Raw genomic sequence first — 18,401 nt, forward strand, 5'->3', positions numbered from 1 at the left:
ACCTCCCTCACACTAACCAGTGACACCACCCTCACACTGACCAGTGTCACCTCCCCTCACACTGACCAGTGACACCTCCCTCACACTGACCAGTGACACCTCCCTCACACTGACCAGTGTCACCACCCTCACACTGACCAGTGTCACCACCCTCACACTGACCAGTGTCACCACCCTCACACTGACCAGTGACACCACCCTCACACTGACCAGTGTCACCTCCCTCACACTGACCAGTGTCACCTCCCTCACACTGACCAGTGACACCTCCCTCACACTGACCAGTGACACCTCCCTCACACTGACCAGTGTCACCTCCCTCACACTGACCAGTGACACCTCCCTCACACTGACCAGTGACACCTCCCTCACACTGACCAGTGTCACCTCCCTCACACTGACCAGTGACACCACCCTCACACTGACCAGTGTCACCACCCTCACACTGACCAGTGTCACCACCCTCACACTGACCAGTGTCACCACCCTCACACTGACCAGTGTCACCACCCTCACACTGACCAGTGTCACCACCCTCACACTGACCAGTGACACCTCCCTCACACTGACCAGTGACACCACCCTCACACTGACCAGTGTCACCACCCTCACACTGACCAGTGACACCACCCTCACACTGACCAGTGACACCTCCCTCACACTGACCAGTGACACCACCCTCACACTGACCAGTGTCACCACCCTCACACTGACCAGTGACACCACCCTCACACTGACCAGTGTCACCACCCTCACACTGACCAGTGACACCACCCTCACACTGACCAGTGTCACCACCCTCACACTGACCAGTGACACCACCCTCACACTGACCAGTGACACCACCCTCACACTGACCAGTGACACCTCCCTCACACTGACCAAACGGAATTTATCATAACCAAGTATCCAACACATTCTCTTTCGATAGTACATTGTATTTTAATGAATAAATCCGATACAACTTAGTGTGTCTGATAAGTATCGCGACTCGCTAAATTGATGTGATGTCCCGTTTTCTATTGGTGTGGTCCTCTGTTAGGTTAGGTTCGGGCAAGTTAGTACATCAGTTTAGGGACGTTGTGAAATGTCGAGAAGATACGGGTCTAGATACGAATGTTATGTCGGGTACGAATAGGGGCTGACTCAAGTGGTTTGTCCACTTGGAGAGTTAAGGCTATGTATCCTGCTATGTTAAGGCTGACCATAACTTGTCCTGCCGCCATATTGGTTCTGTCCATACCTTGTCTTGACGCCATATTGGTTCTGACCATAACTTGTCTTGACGCCATAATGGTTCTGACCATAACTTGTCTTGACGCCATAATGGTTCTGACCATAACTTGTCTTGACGCCATAATGGTTCTGTCCATAACTTGTCTTGACGCCATAATGGTTCTGACCATAACTTGTCTTGACGCCATAATGGTTCTGACCATAACTTGTCTTGACGCCATAATGGTTCTGTCCATAACTTGTCTTGACGCCATAATGGTTCTGTCCATAACTTGTCTTGACGCCATAATGGTTTTGTCCATAACTTGTCTTGACGCCATAATGGTTCTGACCATAACTTGTCTTGACGCCATAATGGTTCTGTCCATAACTTGTCTTGACGCCATATTGGTTCTGACCATAACTTGTCTTGACGCCATATTGGTTCTGACCATAACTTGTCTTGTCTCCATATTGGTTCTGTCCATAACTTGTCTTGACGCCATAATGGTTCTGTCCATAACTTGTCTTGTCTCCATATTGGTTCTGTCCATAACTTGTCTTGACGCCATATTGGTTCTGTCCATAACTTGTCTTGACGCCATAATGGTTCTGTCCATAACTTGTCTTGACGCCATATTGGTTCTGACCATAACTTGTCTTGACGCCATAATGGTTCTGTCCATAACTTGTCTTGACGCCATATTGGTTCGACCACAGGCCACGCGGCGCACACGATCAGAACACCTGTGAGTGAACACACCGCCAAAGCAGCATGAACAACACTCCCCAGTAGGAAGTAAACCCGCTGAGGAGTGACAAGATGAACAACCCAGCGGGTTTTCTTCCTATTGGGGAGTGTAGTACATGCTGCTAAAGCGGTACGTCCACTCACAGGATGAGTGGCGCTGCCCAATAAACTCGCCCCTCTGGGAAAAATTTAAAAAATTTATATCAGTACATCTACACGGCTGGATAACCAAATATATTCTATATAACAGCTGCATTTACTATTGTACTAACCCATTTTAGTACAATGGTACTAAAAGGAACAATAGTACTAGTACTTAGTACAATACTAACTCATATATTCTATTAATTCAAGTATTTGATAGGTAGTATACATACATAAATATGTGAGCAGGAAAACAAACATGTGATATGGATGTATCACATATTTCCCATATATGTGAGCAGGAAAATGTGGTGTTGTGTGTTGCTGAGGAAGTCTTGGTTGTAGGGTTGATATAAAGCCATAACTTGGTTACTGACTTTAATACTTATAATGATACATGACTACCAACTTCCAAGCTTGGCGGGCGTCCTGTACGCTCTCTGTTGTGTATCTACCGTTGGCGTCTGACCCGCAACGCTTACAAACGGATGGTGCCGTTTTCTATGAACATGACAGAAGAGAACATGATAGTCCTGGCAGGACTATCTCAGAATACACAGTCCAATTTTACATATACAATCCGCTTTGAATTAATAATAATAAATTAAAAAAAGTTTACTAAATTAATAATTTTATCAATAATTAATGAACAAGAAAAATTCTGCTGGGAAAATTCCCCACAGGACAATAACAAGGACACTATGGATGGAACAATAACAAGGACACTATGGATGGAACAATAACAAGAACACTATGGATGGAACAATAACAAGGACACTATGGATGGAACAATAACAAGGACACTATGGATGGAACAATAACAAGAACACTATGGATGGAACAATAACAAGAACACTATGGATGGAACAATAACAAGAACACTATGGATGGAACAATAACAAGGACACTATGGATGGAACAATAACAAGAACACTATGGATGGAACAATAACAAGAACACTATGGATGGAACAATAACAAGAACACTATGGATGGAACAATAACAAGAACACTATGGATGGAACAATAACAAGAACACTATGGATGGAACAATAACAAGAACACTATGGATGGAACAATAACAAGAACACTATGAATGGAACAATAACAAGGACACTATGGATGGAACAATAACAAGAACACTATGGATGGAACAATAACAAGGACACTATGGATGGAACAATAACAAGGACACTATGGATGGAACAATAACAAGGACACTATGGATGGAACAATAACAAGAACACTATGGATGGAACAATAACAAGAACACTATGGATGGAACAATAACAAGAACACTATGGATGGAACAATAACAAGAACACTATGGATGGAACAATAACAAGAACACTATGGATGGAACAATAACAAGAACACTATGGATGGAACAATAACAAGGACACTATGGATGGAACAATAACAAGGACACTATGGATGGAACAATAACAAGAACACTATGGATGGAACAATAACAAGAACACTATGGATGGAACAATAACAAGGACACTATGGATGGAACAATAACAAGGACACTATGGATGGAACAATAACAAGGACACTATGGATGGAACAATAACAAGAACACTATGGATGGAACAATAACAAGAACACTATGGATGGAACAATAACAAGAACACTATGGATGGAACAATAACAAGAACACTATGGATGGAACAATAACAAGAACACTATGGATGGAACAATAACAAGAACACTATGGATGGAACAATAACAAGAACACTATGGATGGAACAATAACAAGAACACTATGAATGGAACAATAACAAGAACACTATGGATGGAACAATAACAAGAACACTATGGATGGAACAATAACAAGGACACTATGGATGGAACAATAACAAGGACACTATGGATGGAACAATAACAAGAACACTATGGATGGAACAATAACAAGAACACTATGGATGGAACAATAACAAGAACACTATGGATGGAACAATAACAAGGACACTATGGATGGAACAATAACAAGAACACTATGGATGGAACAATAACAAGAACACTATGGATGGAACAATAACAAGAACACTATGGATGGAACAATAACAAGGACACTATGGATGGAACAATAACAAGAACACTATGAATGGAACAATAACAAGAACACTATGGATGGAACAATAACAAGAACACTATGGATGGAACAATAACAAGGACACTATGGATGGAACAATAACAAGGACACTATGGATGGAACAATAACAAGGACACTATGGATGGAACAATAACAAGAACACTATGGATGGAACAATAACAAGAACACTATGGATGGAACAATAACAAGAACACTATGGATGGAACAATAACAAGAACACTATGGATGGAACAATAACAAGAACACTATGGATGGAACAATAACAAGAACACTATGGATGGAACAATAACAAGAACACTATGGATGGAACAATAACAAGGACACTATGGATGGAACAATAACAAGAACAGTATGAATGAAACAATAACAAGGACACTATGGATGAAACAATACCCATAGCTCAGTTATTTGAAAACATTTATTTTAAACTAAAATTTTAAACTCTTGAACATATATATTTTAAACTAGCTATACCCGGGCACGTGTTGCTGTAACTCAACAATACATGCCCGTTGCTGAGCCACAGTAGCCCTCCCCTGCCCCCCCCCCCTGTTATCCCAACCATTCCCACCTCCCCCTGTCCCGTCGTCCTTCCCATCATTCCCCACTCCCTCGTCCCCTCGTCCTCCCAACCATTCCCCACTCCCTCGTCCCCTCGTCCTCCCTACCATTCCCCACTCCCTCGTCCCCTCGTCCTTCCCATCATTCCCCACTTCCTCGTCCTTCCCATCATTCCCCACTTCCCCGTCCCCTCGTCCTCCCCACCTTTCTCCACTCCCTCGTCCGATGCGTTCCCAAATGATCTGATGTTCCCATCAGAAAAATGGGAACATCAAATGATCTGATGGTCCCATCACTGAAAAATAAGAACAGCTAAAAACGAAATGAAAAAAATGAAAAAAATACACAAATAAAGTATACTCAGGAAATGAACGGTATGGTAAACAACACAGCTCAATTCCAACGCAATGTCACACAAAATAATTAAATCAAAGTGAAAATAAATCAAAATCAATGAAAATTATATTTATCAATGCAATTAGAAACATTGAAATAGAATTGTAACATATATAGTATAGCTGTCACAGGGGTGGCATCTGTATAATAGGTGTATACAAACACGCGCATATTAGAATGGAACGTTCTGTCAAAATTTGAAAGCAATCAATGAAGAACTTTTGTAGATTACTGCGTGTGTTGCTCTTACGTTCAACAGATGGCGCTGTATACAAAAAAAAACTTCTTTTTTCCTGTCATAGGTGAGGCATGTATATAGAAGGTATATAAAAACACGCGCCAATCGGTGAAGAACTTTCGGAGATTAACGATTTTTTAACAAACGAACATTTACATTTTTATTTATACAGATTAATTAATAAAAAAGATGCTGGGTTGAACATATTGATGGTTATTCAGAGACAAATGTCTATTGAGAACATTCACAGGCAACTGTCTATTAACATACACTACAGGTGTTAAACTTACTTTTAAGAATGTTCAATATATATATATAAAAAGAGTTATTTACACACTCGAGAATGTTCAAAACAGAATACACTTATAAAAGTATTTGAAAAAGTCTTAAAGAATGTAAATATTTTGGAGTCCCAAGGTAGTGGTTGTAGTGTCATGATGTTCCCAGCTGTGTGATGTGGTGGTGGATGTTCCCAGCTGTGTGATGTGGTGGTGGATGTTCCCAGCTGTGTGATGTGGTGGTGGATGTTCCCAGCTGTGTGTGATGTGGTGGTGGATGTTCCCAGCTGTGTGATGTGGTGGTGGATGTTCCCAGCTGTGTGATGTGGTGGTGGATGTTCCCAGCTGTGTGATGTGGTGGTGGATGTTCCCAGCTGTGTGATGTGGTGGTGGATGTTCCCAGCTGTGTGATGTGGTGGTGGATGTTCCCAGCTGTGTGATGTGGTGGTGGATGTTCCCAGCTGTGTGATGTGGTGGTGGATGTTCCCAGCTGTGTGATGTGGTGGTGGATGTTCCCAGCTGTGTGATGTGGTGGTGGATGTTCCCAGCTGTGTGATGTGGTGGTGGATGTTCCCAGCTGTGTGTGATGTGGTGGTGGTGGATGTTCCCAGCTGTGTGATGTGGTGGTGGATGTTCCCAGCTGTGTGATGTGGTGGTGGATGTTCCCAGCTGTGTGATGTGGTGGTGGATGTTCCCAGCTGTGTGATGTGGTGGTGGATGTTCCCAGCTGTGTGTGATGTGGTGGTGGATGTTCCCAGCTGTGTGATGTGGTGGTGGATGTTCCCAGCTGTGTGATGTGGTGGTGGATGTTCCCAGCTGTGTGTGATGTGGTGGTGGATGTTCCCAGCTGTGTGATGTGGTGTTGGATGTTCCCAGCTGTGTGTGATGTGGTGGTGGATGTTCCCAGCTGTGTGTTGTGGTGGTGGATGTTCCCAGCTGTGTGTGATGTGGTGGTGGATGTTCCCAGCTGTGTGATGTGGTGGTGGATGTTCCCAGCTGTGTGATGTGGTGGTGGATGTTCCCAGCTGTGTGATGTGGTGGTGGATGTTCCCAGCTGTGTGTGATGTGGTGGTGGATGTTCCCAGCTGTGTGATGTGGTGGTGGATGTTCCCAGCTGTGTGTGATGTGGTGGTGGATGTTCCCAGCTGTGTGTGATGTGGTGGTGGATGTTCCCAGCTGTGTGTGATGTGGTGGTGGATGTTCCCAGCTGTGTGTGATGTGGTGGTGGATGTTCCCAGCTGTGTGTTGTGGTGGTGGATGTTCCCAGCTGTGTGTTGTGGTGGTGGATGTTCCCAGCTGTGTGATGTGGTGGTGGATGTTCCCAGCTGTGTGTGATGTGGTGGTGGATGTTCCCAGCTGTGTGTTGTGGTGGTGGATGTTCCCAGCTGTGTGATGTGGTGGTGGATGTTCCCAGCTGTGTGTGATGTGGTGGTGGATGTTCCCAGCTGTGTGTGATGTGGTGGTGGATGTTCCCAGCTGTGTGTGTTGTGGTGGTGGATGTTCCCAGCTGTGTATGTTGTGGTGGTGGATGTTCCCAGCTGTGTGATGTGGTGGTGGATGTTCCCAGCTGTGTGTGTTGTGGTGGTGGATGTTCCCAGCTGTGTGATGTGGTGGTGGTGGATGTTCCCAGCTGTGTGATGTGGTGGTGGATGTTCCCAGCTGTGTGTTGTGGTGGTGGATGTTCCCAGCTGTGAGTGTTGTGGTGGTGGATGTTCCCAGCTGTGTGATGTGGTGGTGGATGTTCCCAGCTGTGTGATGTGGTGGTGGTGGATGTTCCCAGCTGTGTGATGTGGTGGTGGATGTTCCCAGCTGTGTGATGTGGTGGTGGATGTTCCCAGCTGTGTGATGTGGTGGTGGATGTTCCCAGCTGTGTGTGTTGTGGTGGTGGATGTTCCCAGCTGTGTGATGTGGTGGTGGATGTTCCCAGCTGTGTGATGTGGTGGATGTTCCCAGCTGTGTGATGTGGTGGTGGATGTTCCCAGCTGTGTGTTGTGGTGGTGGATGTTCCCAGCTGTGTGATGTGGTGGTGGATGTTCCCAGCTGTGTGTTGTGGTGGTGGATGTTCCCAGCTGTGTGTGTTGTGGTGGTGGATGTTCCCAGCTGTGTGATGTGGTGGTGGATGTTCCCAGCTGTGTGATGTGGTGGTGGATGTTCCCAGCTGTGTGATGTGGTGGTGGTGGATGTTCCCAGCTGTGTGTGGTGGTGGTGGTGGATGTTCCCAGCTGTGTGTGGTGGTGGTGGTGGATGTTCCCAGCTGTGTGATGTGGTGGATGTTCCCAGCTGTGTGATGTGGTGGTGGATGTTCCCAGCTGTGTGATGTGGTGGTGGTGGATGTTCCCAGCTGTGTGTGGTGGTGGTGGTGGATGTTCCCAGCTGTGTGTTGTGGTGGTGGATGTTCCCAGCTGTGTGTGTTGTGGTGGTGGATGTTCCCAGCTGTGTGTGTTGTGGTGGTGGATGTTCCCAGCTGTGTGTGATGTGGTGGTGGATGTTCCCAGCTGTGTGTGATGTGGTGGTGGATGTTCCCAGCTGTGTGTGATGTGGTGGTGGATGTTCCTAGCTGTGTGTGTTGTGGTGGTGGATGTTCCCAGCTGTGTGTGTTGTGGTGGTGGATGTTCCCAGCTGTGTGTGTTGTGGTGGATGTTCCCAGCTGTGTGTGTTGTGGTGGTGGATGTTCCCAGCTGTGTGTGTTGTGGTGGTGGTGGTGGATGCTCCCAGCTGTGTGTGTTGTGGTGGTGGATGTTCCCAGCTGTGTGTTGTGGTGGTGGTGGATGTTCCCAGCTGTGTGTGTTGTGGTGGATGTTCCCAGCTGTGTGTGTTGTGGTGGTGGATGTTCCCAGCTGTGTGTGTTGTGGTGGTGGATGTGCCCAGCTGTGTGTGTTGTGGTGGTGGATGTTCCCAGCTGTGTGGTGGTGGTGGTGGATGTGCCCAGCTGTGTGTGGTGGTGGTGGTGGATGTTCCCAGCTGTGTGTGGTGGTGGTGGATGTGCCCAGCTGTGTGTTGTGGTGGTGGTGGATGTTCCCAGCTGTGTGTGGTGGTGGTGGATGTGTCCAGCTGTGTGTGGTGGTGGTGGATGTTCCCAGCTGTGTGTGTTGTGGTGGTGGATGTTCCCAGCTGTGTGTGGTGGTGGTGGTGGTGGTGGATGTTCCCAGCTGTGTGTGTTGTGGTGGTGGTGGATGTTCCCAGCTGTGTGTGGTGGTGGATGTTCCCAGCTGTGTGTGATGTGGTGGTGGATGTTTCCAGCTGTGTGTTGTGGTGGTGGTGGATGTTCCCAGCTGTGTAATGTGGTGGTGGATGTTACCAGCTGTGTGATGTGGAGGTGGATGTTCCCAGCTGTGTGTTGTGGTGGTGGATGTTCCCAGCTGTGTGTGTTGTGGTGGTGGATGTTCCCAGCTGTGTGTGTTGTGGTGGTGGATGTTCCCAGCTGTGTGATGTGGTGGTGGTGGATGTTCCCAGCTGTGTGATGTGGTGGTGGTGGATGTTCCAAGCTGTGTGATGTGGTGGTGGATGTTCCCAGCTGTGTGATGTGGTGGTGGTGGATGTTCCCAGCTGTGTGTGGTGGTGGTGGTGGATGTTCCCAGCTGTGTGTTGTGGTGGTGGATGTTCCCAGCTGTGTGTGTTGTGGTGGTGGATGTTCCCAGCTGTGTGTGGTGGTGGTGGTGGATGTTCCCAGCTGTGTGTTGTGGTGGTGGATGTTCCCAGCTGTGTGTGTTGTGGTGGTGGATGTTCCCAGCTGTGTGTGGTGGTGGTGGTGGATGTTCCCAGCTGTGTGTGTTGTGGTGGTGGATGTTCCCAGCTGTGTGTGGTGGTGGTGGTGGATGTTCCCAGCTGTGTGTGGTGGTGGTGGTGGATGTTCCCAGCTGTGTGTGGTGGTGGTGGTGGATGTTCCCAGCTGTGTGTGTTGTGGTGGTGGATGTTCCCAGCTGTGTGTGGTGGTGGTGGTGGATGTTCTCAGCTGTGTGATGTGGTGGTGGTGGATGTTCCCAGCTGTGTGTGGTGGTGGTGGATGTTCCCAGCTGTGTGTGGTGGTGGTGGATGTGCCCAGCTGTGTGTGTGGTGGTGGTGGTGGATGTTCCCAGCTGTGTGTGTTGTGGTGGTGGATGTGCCCAGCTGTGTGTGTTGTGGTGGTGGATGTTCCCAGCTGTGTGTGGTGGTGGATGTTCCCAGCTGTGTGATGTGGTGGTGGTGGATGTTCCCAGCTGTGTGTGGTGGTGGTGGATGTTCCCAGCTGTGTGTGGTGGTGGTGGATGTGCCCAGCTGTGTGTGTGGTGGTGGTGGTGGATGTGCCCAGCTGTGTGTGTTGTGGTGGTGGATGTTCCCAGCTGTGTGTGTTGTGGTGGTGGATGTTCCCAGCTGTGTGTGTTGTGGTGGTGGATGTTCCCAGCTGTGTGTGGTGGTGGTGGTGGATGTTCCCAGCTGTGTGTGTTGTGGTGGTGGATGTTCCCAGCTGTGTGTGTTGTGGTGGTGGATGTGCCCAGCTGTGTGTGGTGGTGGTGGTGGATGTTCCCAGCTGTGTGTGGTGGTGGTGGATGTTCCCATCTGTGTGTTGTGGTGGTGGATGTGCCCAGCTGTGTGTGTTGTGGTGGTGGATGTTCCCAGCTGTGTGTGGTGGTGGTGGTGGATGTTCCCAGCTGTGTGTGTTGTGGTGGTGGATGTTCCCAGCTGTGTGTGGTGGTGGTGGTGGATGTTCCCAGCTGTGTGTGGTGGTGGTGGTGGATGTTCCCAGCTGTGTGTGGTGGTGGTGGTGGATGTTCCCAGCTGTGTGTGTTGTGGTGGTGGATGTTCCCAGCTGTGTGTGGTGGTGGTGGTGGATGTTCCCAGCTGTGTGATGTGGTGGTGGTGGATGTTCCCAGCTGTGTGTGGTGGTGGTGGATGTTCCCAGCTGTGTGTGGTGGTGGTGGATGTGCCCAGCTGTGTGTGTGGTGGTGGTGGTGGATGTTCCCAGCTGTGTGTGTTGTGGTGGTGGATGTGCCCAGCTGTGTGTGTTGTGGTGGTGGATGTTCCCAGCTGTGTGTGGTGGTGGATGTTCCCAGCTGTGTGATGTGGTGGTGGTGGATGTTCCCAGCTGTGTGTGGTGGTGGTGGATGTTCCCAGCTGTGTGTGGTGGTGGTGGATGTGCCCAGCTGTGTGTGTGGTGGTGGTGGTGGATGTGCCCAGCTGTGTGTGTTGTGGTGGTGGATGTTCCCAGCTGTGTGTGTTGTGGTGGTGGATGTTCCCAGCTGTGTGTGTTGTGGTGGTGGATGTTCCCAGCTGTGTGTGGTGGTGGTGGTGGATGTTCCCAGCTGTGTGTGTTGTGGTGGTGGATGTTCCCAGCTGTGTGTGTTGTGGTGGTGGATGTGCCCAGCTGTGTGTGGTGGTGGTGGTGGATGTTCCCAGCTGTGTGTGGTGGTGGTGGATGTTCCCATCTGTGTGTTGTGGTGGTGGATGTGCCCAGCTGTGTGTGTTGTGGTGGTGGATGTTCCCAGCTGTGTGTGATGTGGTGGTGGATGTTCCCAGCTGTGTGTGGTGGTGGTGGTGGATGTTCCCAGCTGTGTGTGGTGGTGGTGGTGGATGTTCCCAGCTGTGTGTGTTGTGGTGGTGGATGTTCCCAGCTGTGTGTGGTGGTGGTGGATGTGCCCAGCTGTGTGTGGTGGTGGTGGATGTGCCCAGCTGTGTGTGGTGGTGGTGGTGGATGTTCCCAGCTGTGTGTGTGGTGGTGGATGTTCCCAGCTGTGTGTTGTGGTGGTGGATGTGCCCAGCTGTGTGTGTTGTGGTGGTGGATGTTCCCAGCTGTGTGTGTTGTGGTGGTGGATGTTCCCAGCTGTGTGTGGTGGTGGTGGTGGATGTTCCCAGCTGTGTGTGGTGGTGGTGGATGTTCCCAGCTGTGTGTGGTGGTGGTGGATGTGCCCAGCTGTGTGATGTGGTGGTGGTGGATGTTCCCAGCTGTGTGATGTGGTGGTGGTGGATGTGCCCAGCTGTGTGTGGTGGTGGTGGTGGATGTTCCCAGCTGTGTGTGGTGGTGGTGGTGGATGTTCCCAGCTGTGTGTGGTGGTGGTGGTGGATGTTCCCAGCTGTGTGATGTGGTGGTGGTGGATGTTCCCAGCTGTGTGGTGGTGGTGGTGGATGTGCCCAGCTGTGTGTGGTGGTGGTGGTGGATGTTCCCAGCTGTGTGGTGGTGGTGGTGGATGTGCCCAGCTGTGTGATGTGGTGGTGGTGGATGTTCCCAGCTGTGTGATGTGGTGGTGGTGGATGTTCCCAGCTGTGTGGTGGTGGTGGTGGATGTGCCCAGCTGTGTGTGGTGGTGGTGGTGGATGTTCCCAGCTGTGTGGTGGTGGTGGTGGATGTGCCCAGCTGTGTGTGGTGGTGGTGGTGGATGTTCCCAGCTGTGTGTGGTGGTGGTGGATGTGCCCAGCTGTGTGTGGTGGTGGTGGATGTGCCCAGCTGTGTGATGTGGTGGTGGATGTTCCCAGCTGTGTATTACAGTGTATAAGAGAAGGTGAGATCTCTTCCTGTGCCTGCTATCCGCCCTGCTCGTCCCGTAGTGATATAATATAACTTTCCTAACGTTCAAATTCTTTGTCGAATCTGGCCTTAAAGTTGTGGATGGAGGTGGCTTCTACAACGTCATTTAGTGTGTGTCACTTGACGAGCTCTCGTTGAACAGTATACGAGCATTTCCTTACATTTCTTCGACTCGTTTGGCTTTTCCACTTGTTACTGGAATCGAACTGGTTTCGATTCCAGTTCGAATCCTCCTTCTCCTTCCTGACTGTGACTCTGTGCTCTCTGTCCTTCAGATTCTCCCTCACTCACTTCAGTCTTTTTCCAGTTATCGCAGCCTGGTTCTCCGTCTTGTCCGGCAGCCTTTTATGGGGAGGAGTGTCGAAGGCTTTCCGACAATTTGGGAAAATATAGTGTGCACAGCTTTCCTCTTTTTCTGTCTTATTTTAGTAACCCTGTCATAGAACTCAATTAAGTTTGTCAGACACGACTTTCAATTTCTAAATCTATTCTGCCCTTTCGTTACCAATCCGGTCGTGTCCAGGTGCTCCACCTTTCTCAACCTGATGACACGACTTTTTCCAGCACTATACACGGAATATTTGTCAATAAAACTGGTCTGTAATTTAAACCCTCCTGTTGGTCCCCCTTTATTTTAAACATTGGGACTGTGTTTGTCGTTTCCAAAATTGTGGGAGATTTCCTGCCTTTAAAGTTTTATTATAAATTGGTGTAGCAGGTGATAGATTATTTCTGCAGCCTCCCTGACCTGGTGAGACTATGTCTGGAGCTCGGACAGATTTTGATATATTTGCTTCGTCTTGGTGTATTTTACCCTCTTAAATTGACAATGTTGTCAATTTCCCCCAGATTTCCAATCATGGTTTCATCGTTGGTTCCATTGTAAAGATCTGAAGTCTCTTGCTGAGTTCTTCACATGTCCTCTTTAATAGAAATTTCGTATAGAGGTTGTATTTCATTGTAGTCTTTCTCCTATTTTGCCATGTGTGTTCCTCTAGCTCTCTTAGATTGTAGATAACCTCAGAACTTTACCTTCCCAACTCGTGACCTCCACAGTGGACGCCTTGAGGAGTTGTCACAGCCTGGGACAATGTTAACTTAATCGTCCTCTTTCTCTTTCAACGTGTTGCCACTGGAGAAGGAGCGAGGGAGGCAAGATGCATGGATGCTGGAGACAGATGCCCGGCTTTAATATATGCTCCTATTAATCCCACCGGTAAATCTTGACTCATAACCTCAAATAAATGAGGCTTACAACACCCTGAGACAAACGACCGCTTAGGCCTGATTTTGTTGGTGTAACTCCTTGGTAGTGTTGGGATGAGGGGAGGGGTGTTGCCTGCTGTGTTGCTTCGTGTGTTGCCTGCTGTGTTGCATCATGTGTTGCCTGCTGTGTTCCTTCATGTGGTGCCTGCTGTGTTGTCTGCTGTGTTGCCTGCTGTGTCCTTCATGTGGTGCCTGCTGTGTTCCTTCATGTGGTGCCTGCTGTGTTGCTTCATGTGTTGCCTCCTGTGTTGCCTCCTGTGTTCCTTCATGTGTTGCCTGCTGTGTTGCATCATGTGTTGCCTGCTGTGTTGCATCATGTGCTGCCTGCTTTGTTGCCTGCTGTGTTGCCTGCTGTGTTCCTTCATGTGGTGCCTGCTGTGTTGCTTCATGTGTTGCCTCCTGTGTTCCTTCATGTGTTGCCTGCTGTGTTGCATCATGTGTTGCCTGCTGTGTTGCATCATGTGTTGCCTGCTGTGTTGCCTGCTGTGTTGCCTGCTGTGTTGCATCATGTGTTGCCTGCTGTGTTGCTTCATGTGTTGCCTGCTGTGTTGCATTATGTGTTGCCTGCTGTGTTGCCTGCTGTGTTGCTTCATGTGTTGCCTGCTGTGTTGCCTGCTGTGTTGCTTCATGTCTTGCCTGCTGTGTTGCTTCATGTGTTGCCTGCTGTGTTGCATCATGTGTTGCCTGCTGTGTTGCTTCATGTGTTGCCTGCTGTGTTGCATCATGTGTTGCCTGCTGTGTTGCATCATGTGTTGCCTGCTGTGTTACTTCATGTGTTGCCTGCTGTGTTGCCTGCTGTGTTGCTTCATGTGTTGCCTGCTGTGTGTTGCCTGCTGTGTTGCATCATGTGTTGCCTGCTGTGTTGCTTCATGTGTTGCCTGCTGTGTTACTTCATGTGTTGCCTGCTGTGTTGCATCATGTGTTGCCTGCTGTGTTGCATCATGTGTTGCCTGCTGTGTTACTTCATGTGTTGCTTCATGTGTTGCCTGCTGTGTTGCTTCATGTGTTGCCTGCTGTGTTACTTCATGTGTTGCCTGCTGTGTTGCTTCATGTGTTGCCTGCTGTGTTGCTTCATGTGTTGCCTGCTGTGTTGCATCATGTGTTGCCTGCTGTGTTGCTTCATGTGTTGCCTGCTGTGTTGCATCATGTGTTGCCTGCTGTGTTGCATCATGTGTTGCCTGCTGTGTTGTATCATGTGTTGCCTGCTGTGTTGCATCATGTGTTGCCTGCTGTGTTGCCTGCTGTGTTGCATCATGTGTTGCCTGCTGTGTTACTTCATGTGTTGCCTGCTGTGTTGCATCATGTGTTGCCTGCTGTGTTACTTTATGTGTTGCCTGCTGTGTTGCATCATGTGTTGCCTGCTGTGTTGCATCATGTGTTGCCTGCTGTGTTGCATCATGTGTTGCCTGCTGTGTTACTTCATGTGTTGCCTGCTGTGTTGCATCATGTGTTGCCTGCTGTGTTGCATCATGTGTTGCCTGCTGTGTTACTTCATGTGTTGCCTGCGGTGTTGCTTCATGTGTTGCCTGCTGTGTTGCCTGCTGTGTTGCTTCATGTGTTGCCTGCTGTGTTGCTTCATGTGTTGCCTGCTGTGTTGCCTGCTGTGTTGCTTCATGTGTTGCCTGCTGTGTTGCTTCATGTGTTGCCTGCTGTGTTGCATCATGTGTTGCCTGCTGTGTTGCTTCATGTGTTGCCTGCTGTGTTGCTTCATGTGTCCTGCTGTGTTGCCTGCTGTGTTGCTTCATGTGTTGCCTGCTGTGTTGCCTGCTGTGTTGCCTGCTGTGTTGACTGCTGTATTGCTTCATGTGTTGCCTGCTGTGTTGCTTCATGTGTTGCCTCATGTGTTGCTTCATGTGTTGCCGACTGTGTTGCCTGCTGTGTTGCTTCATGTGTTGCCTCATGTGTTGCCTCATGTGTTGCCTGCTGTGTTGTTTCATCTGTTGCCTCATGTGTTGCTTCATGTGTTGCCTCATGTGTTGCCTCATGTGTTGCCTGATGTGTTGCCTCATGTGTTGCCTCATGTGTTGCTTCATGTGTTGCCGACTGTGTTGCCTGCTGTGTTGCATCATGTGTTGCTTGCTGTGTTGCATCATGTGTTGCCTGCTGTGTTGCCTCCTGTGTTGCCTGCTGTGTTGCCTCATGTGTTGCCTCATGTGTTGCCTGTTGTGTTGCATCATGTGTTGCCTGCTGTGTTGCATCATGTGTTGCCTCATGTGTTGCCTCATGTGTTGCCTGTTGTGTTGCATCATGTGTTGCCTGCTGTGTTGCCTCATGTGTTGCCTCATGTGTTGCCTGTTGTGTTGCCTCATGTGTTGCCTGTTGAGTTGCATCATGTGTTGCCTGTTGTGTTGCCTGTTGTGTTGCCTCATGTGTTGCCTGTTGTGTTGCCTCATGTGTTGCCTGCTGTGTTGCATCATGTGTTGCCTGCTGTGTTGCCTCATGTGTTGCATCATGTGTTGTCTGCTGTGTTGCCTCATGTGTTGCCTGTTGTGTTGCATCATGTGTTGCCTGCTGTGTTGCATCATGTGTTGCCTCATGTGTTGCCTCATGTGTTGCCTGTTGTGTTGCATCATGTGTTGCCTGTTGTGTTGCATCATGTGTTGCCTGCTGTGTTGCCTCATGTGTTGCCTGCTGTGTTGCCTGCTGTGTTGCATCATGTGTTGCCTCATGTGTTGCCTGTTGTGTTGCATCATGTGTTGCCTGTTGTGTTGCCTCATGTGTTGCCTGTTGTGTTGCCTCATGTGTTGCCTGCTGTGTTGCCTCATGTGTTGCCTGCTGTGTTGCCTCATGTGTTGCCTGTTGTGTTGCATCATGTGTTGCCTGCTGTGTTGCCTCATGTGTTGCCTGTTGTGTTGCCTGTTGTGTTGCCTCATGTGTTGCCTCATGTGTTGCCTCATGTGTTGCATCATGTGTTGCCTGCTGTGTTGCATCATGTGTTGCCTATTGTGTTGCCTCATGTGTTGCCTCATGTGTTGCCTGTTGTGTTGGATCATGTGTTGCCGCAAGCATAACTATGTGAGTACAAGTGGTGACCGAACCACACACCAGAAGATGGGTAGACGACGACGTTTCGGTCGTCCCTGGACCATTATCACGCAACTCATTCTCCTGTTTAAATTGTCGTTCTGTGCACCAGAGTACGAAGATTGCTGTTCTATGAATTTAGATAGTAGAACTTTGTACTATTCATTGACAGAATTGGACAAATTAAACTAAAAAACATACATAAATATTCCCAGGCCTAATATATCACCTAGGAATATTATATATATATATATATATATATATATATATATATATATATATATATATATATATATATATATATATATATATATATATATATATATATATATATATATATATATATATATATATATATATATATATTTATATATATATATATATATATATATATATATATATATATATATATATATATATATATATATATATATATCACCTAATATGAGGCCTAGGAAGGTTGGGTTAATGTAGTTTGTCTTTGCAACATAAGTAGAAAATAGTTTTCCGGTTTGTCCAACTCAATAGTACCGATTTTTACTTTCTAATTTGGTTGTCCCTCGGTATATATATACTTTGGTATATATACTTATATACTTGATAGTATATATACTATCAAGCCATATGTGACTTGAAGCGACTTGATAATCGTTCAAAACGGACCGAAAAGTCGTCGTCTCTTCATCTTCTGATCTGTGGTGTGGTCATCATGTCTTCAGCCTCGTTATTGTGACTCATCGTCTCCTGTGAGCCGTTTGTAACTAGTGACAACTGATGCTGCCTGAGTGACAGTGTAGTAATCCAAGTAAGGAAGGCGCCTTTGTGTGTGTGTGGGTGTATTGGCTTGGTGTAGCCCACTGGCACAACCTCCAAGTTTTAATACGTTTCAAAAGTATTGGAAGTTTTCTCTGACTGACCTTCGGATGCCCCCCGCCACTCACCTTACCTCACTTCACCTACCCTCACCTCACCTCACCTCGCCTCACCTCGCCTCACCTCGCCTCACCTCCCGTCACCTCACCTCACCTCACCTCACCTCACCTCACCTCACCTCACCTCACCTCACCTCACATAACATCACCTCACATCACCTCACCTCACCTCACCTCACCTCACCTCACATCGCCTCACCTCACCTCACCTCACCTCACCTCACCTCGCCTCCCCTCACCTCGCCTCACCTCCCTTCACCTCACCTCACCTCACCTCACCTCAGTAGGCTGGTTTATGATTTTACCTCTCCAACTAATTTCTCCAATTTTACGATCTGTCACAAGACACTTAGCCCAACCACTTGGGCCGGACGGTAGAGAGACGGTCTCGCTTCCAGGCATGTCAGCGTTCAATCCCCGACCGTCCCCAAGCGTTTGGGCACCATTCCTTTTCCCCGTCCCATCCCAAATCCTTATCCTGACCTCTTCCCAGCGCTATATAGTCGTAATGGCTTGGCGGCTTCAGATAGTTCCTTCCTTCACAATACACTTAATTAGTTTAATATGTATTAATTTTCCTGTTTGTAATCAGTTATATGTTTTCATCTAAGTTTTAGATGGGAAATAAAAAAAAATCAAGTTTTGTTCTGTAGAACAGAACTTACTTGAGTTGAAACAAGTTCTGTTGAGCTTATCCTTGTTTCAGACAACCTCATGTTTGGGTAAACAGTAGGATTACAGAATCCGTTAGTGTACCCTTGGTACCCTGATCCACTTGCCGCCTTGGGCCAGGGGTTCGATTCCCGGCAAGAGTGTCCCATTGAACGCGAGCCATCTATTCAGCTAACAGAAAATAGATAGGCCTAACTGGGAGTTAGTCAACTGTTGTGGGATTGATGCCTCTAGAATAGTCAGTCTTTGGGTAAGCGGGACTTCGATATGGGTAACGGGACTTCGATATGGGTAAGGGGACTTCGATA

General features: G+C 48.0%; 2 protein-coding genes across 2 annotated transcripts in view; one reads left to right on the forward strand and one right to left on the reverse strand.

The window, feature by feature from the left end:
* Positions 1–1,194: 1,194 nt before the first annotated feature.
* Positions 1,195–18,137, reverse strand: LOC123751194 (streptococcal hemagglutinin-like). The gene is made up of 5 exons (XM_069303270.1): positions 18,087–18,137; positions 15,194–16,405; positions 14,296–15,111; positions 13,635–14,197; positions 1,195–1,870 (listed from the first exon to the last, which is right to left on the reverse strand). Exons 1-5 carry the CDS (start codon positions 18,135–18,137, stop codon positions 1,195–1,197), a joined length of 3,318 nt encoding a protein of 1,105 aa, XP_069159371.1.
* A 263-nt stretch (positions 18,138–18,400) lies between these two features.
* LOC138351445 (uncharacterized) overlaps position 18,401 on the forward strand; it is an 11,292-nt gene continuing 11,291 nt past the window's right edge. Inside the window, exon 1 of the mRNA XM_069303271.1 lies at position 18,401. This exon is cut by the window's right edge and continues 98 nt beyond it. Within this exon, the coding sequence (XP_069159372.1) occupies position 18,401 (1 nt within the window).

Source organism: Procambarus clarkii, chromosome 49 (assembly GCF_040958095.1).
Source record: "Procambarus clarkii isolate CNS0578487 chromosome 49, FALCON_Pclarkii_2.0, whole genome shotgun sequence".
Lineage (NCBI taxonomy): Eukaryota > Metazoa > Arthropoda > Malacostraca > Decapoda > Cambaridae > Procambarus > Procambarus clarkii.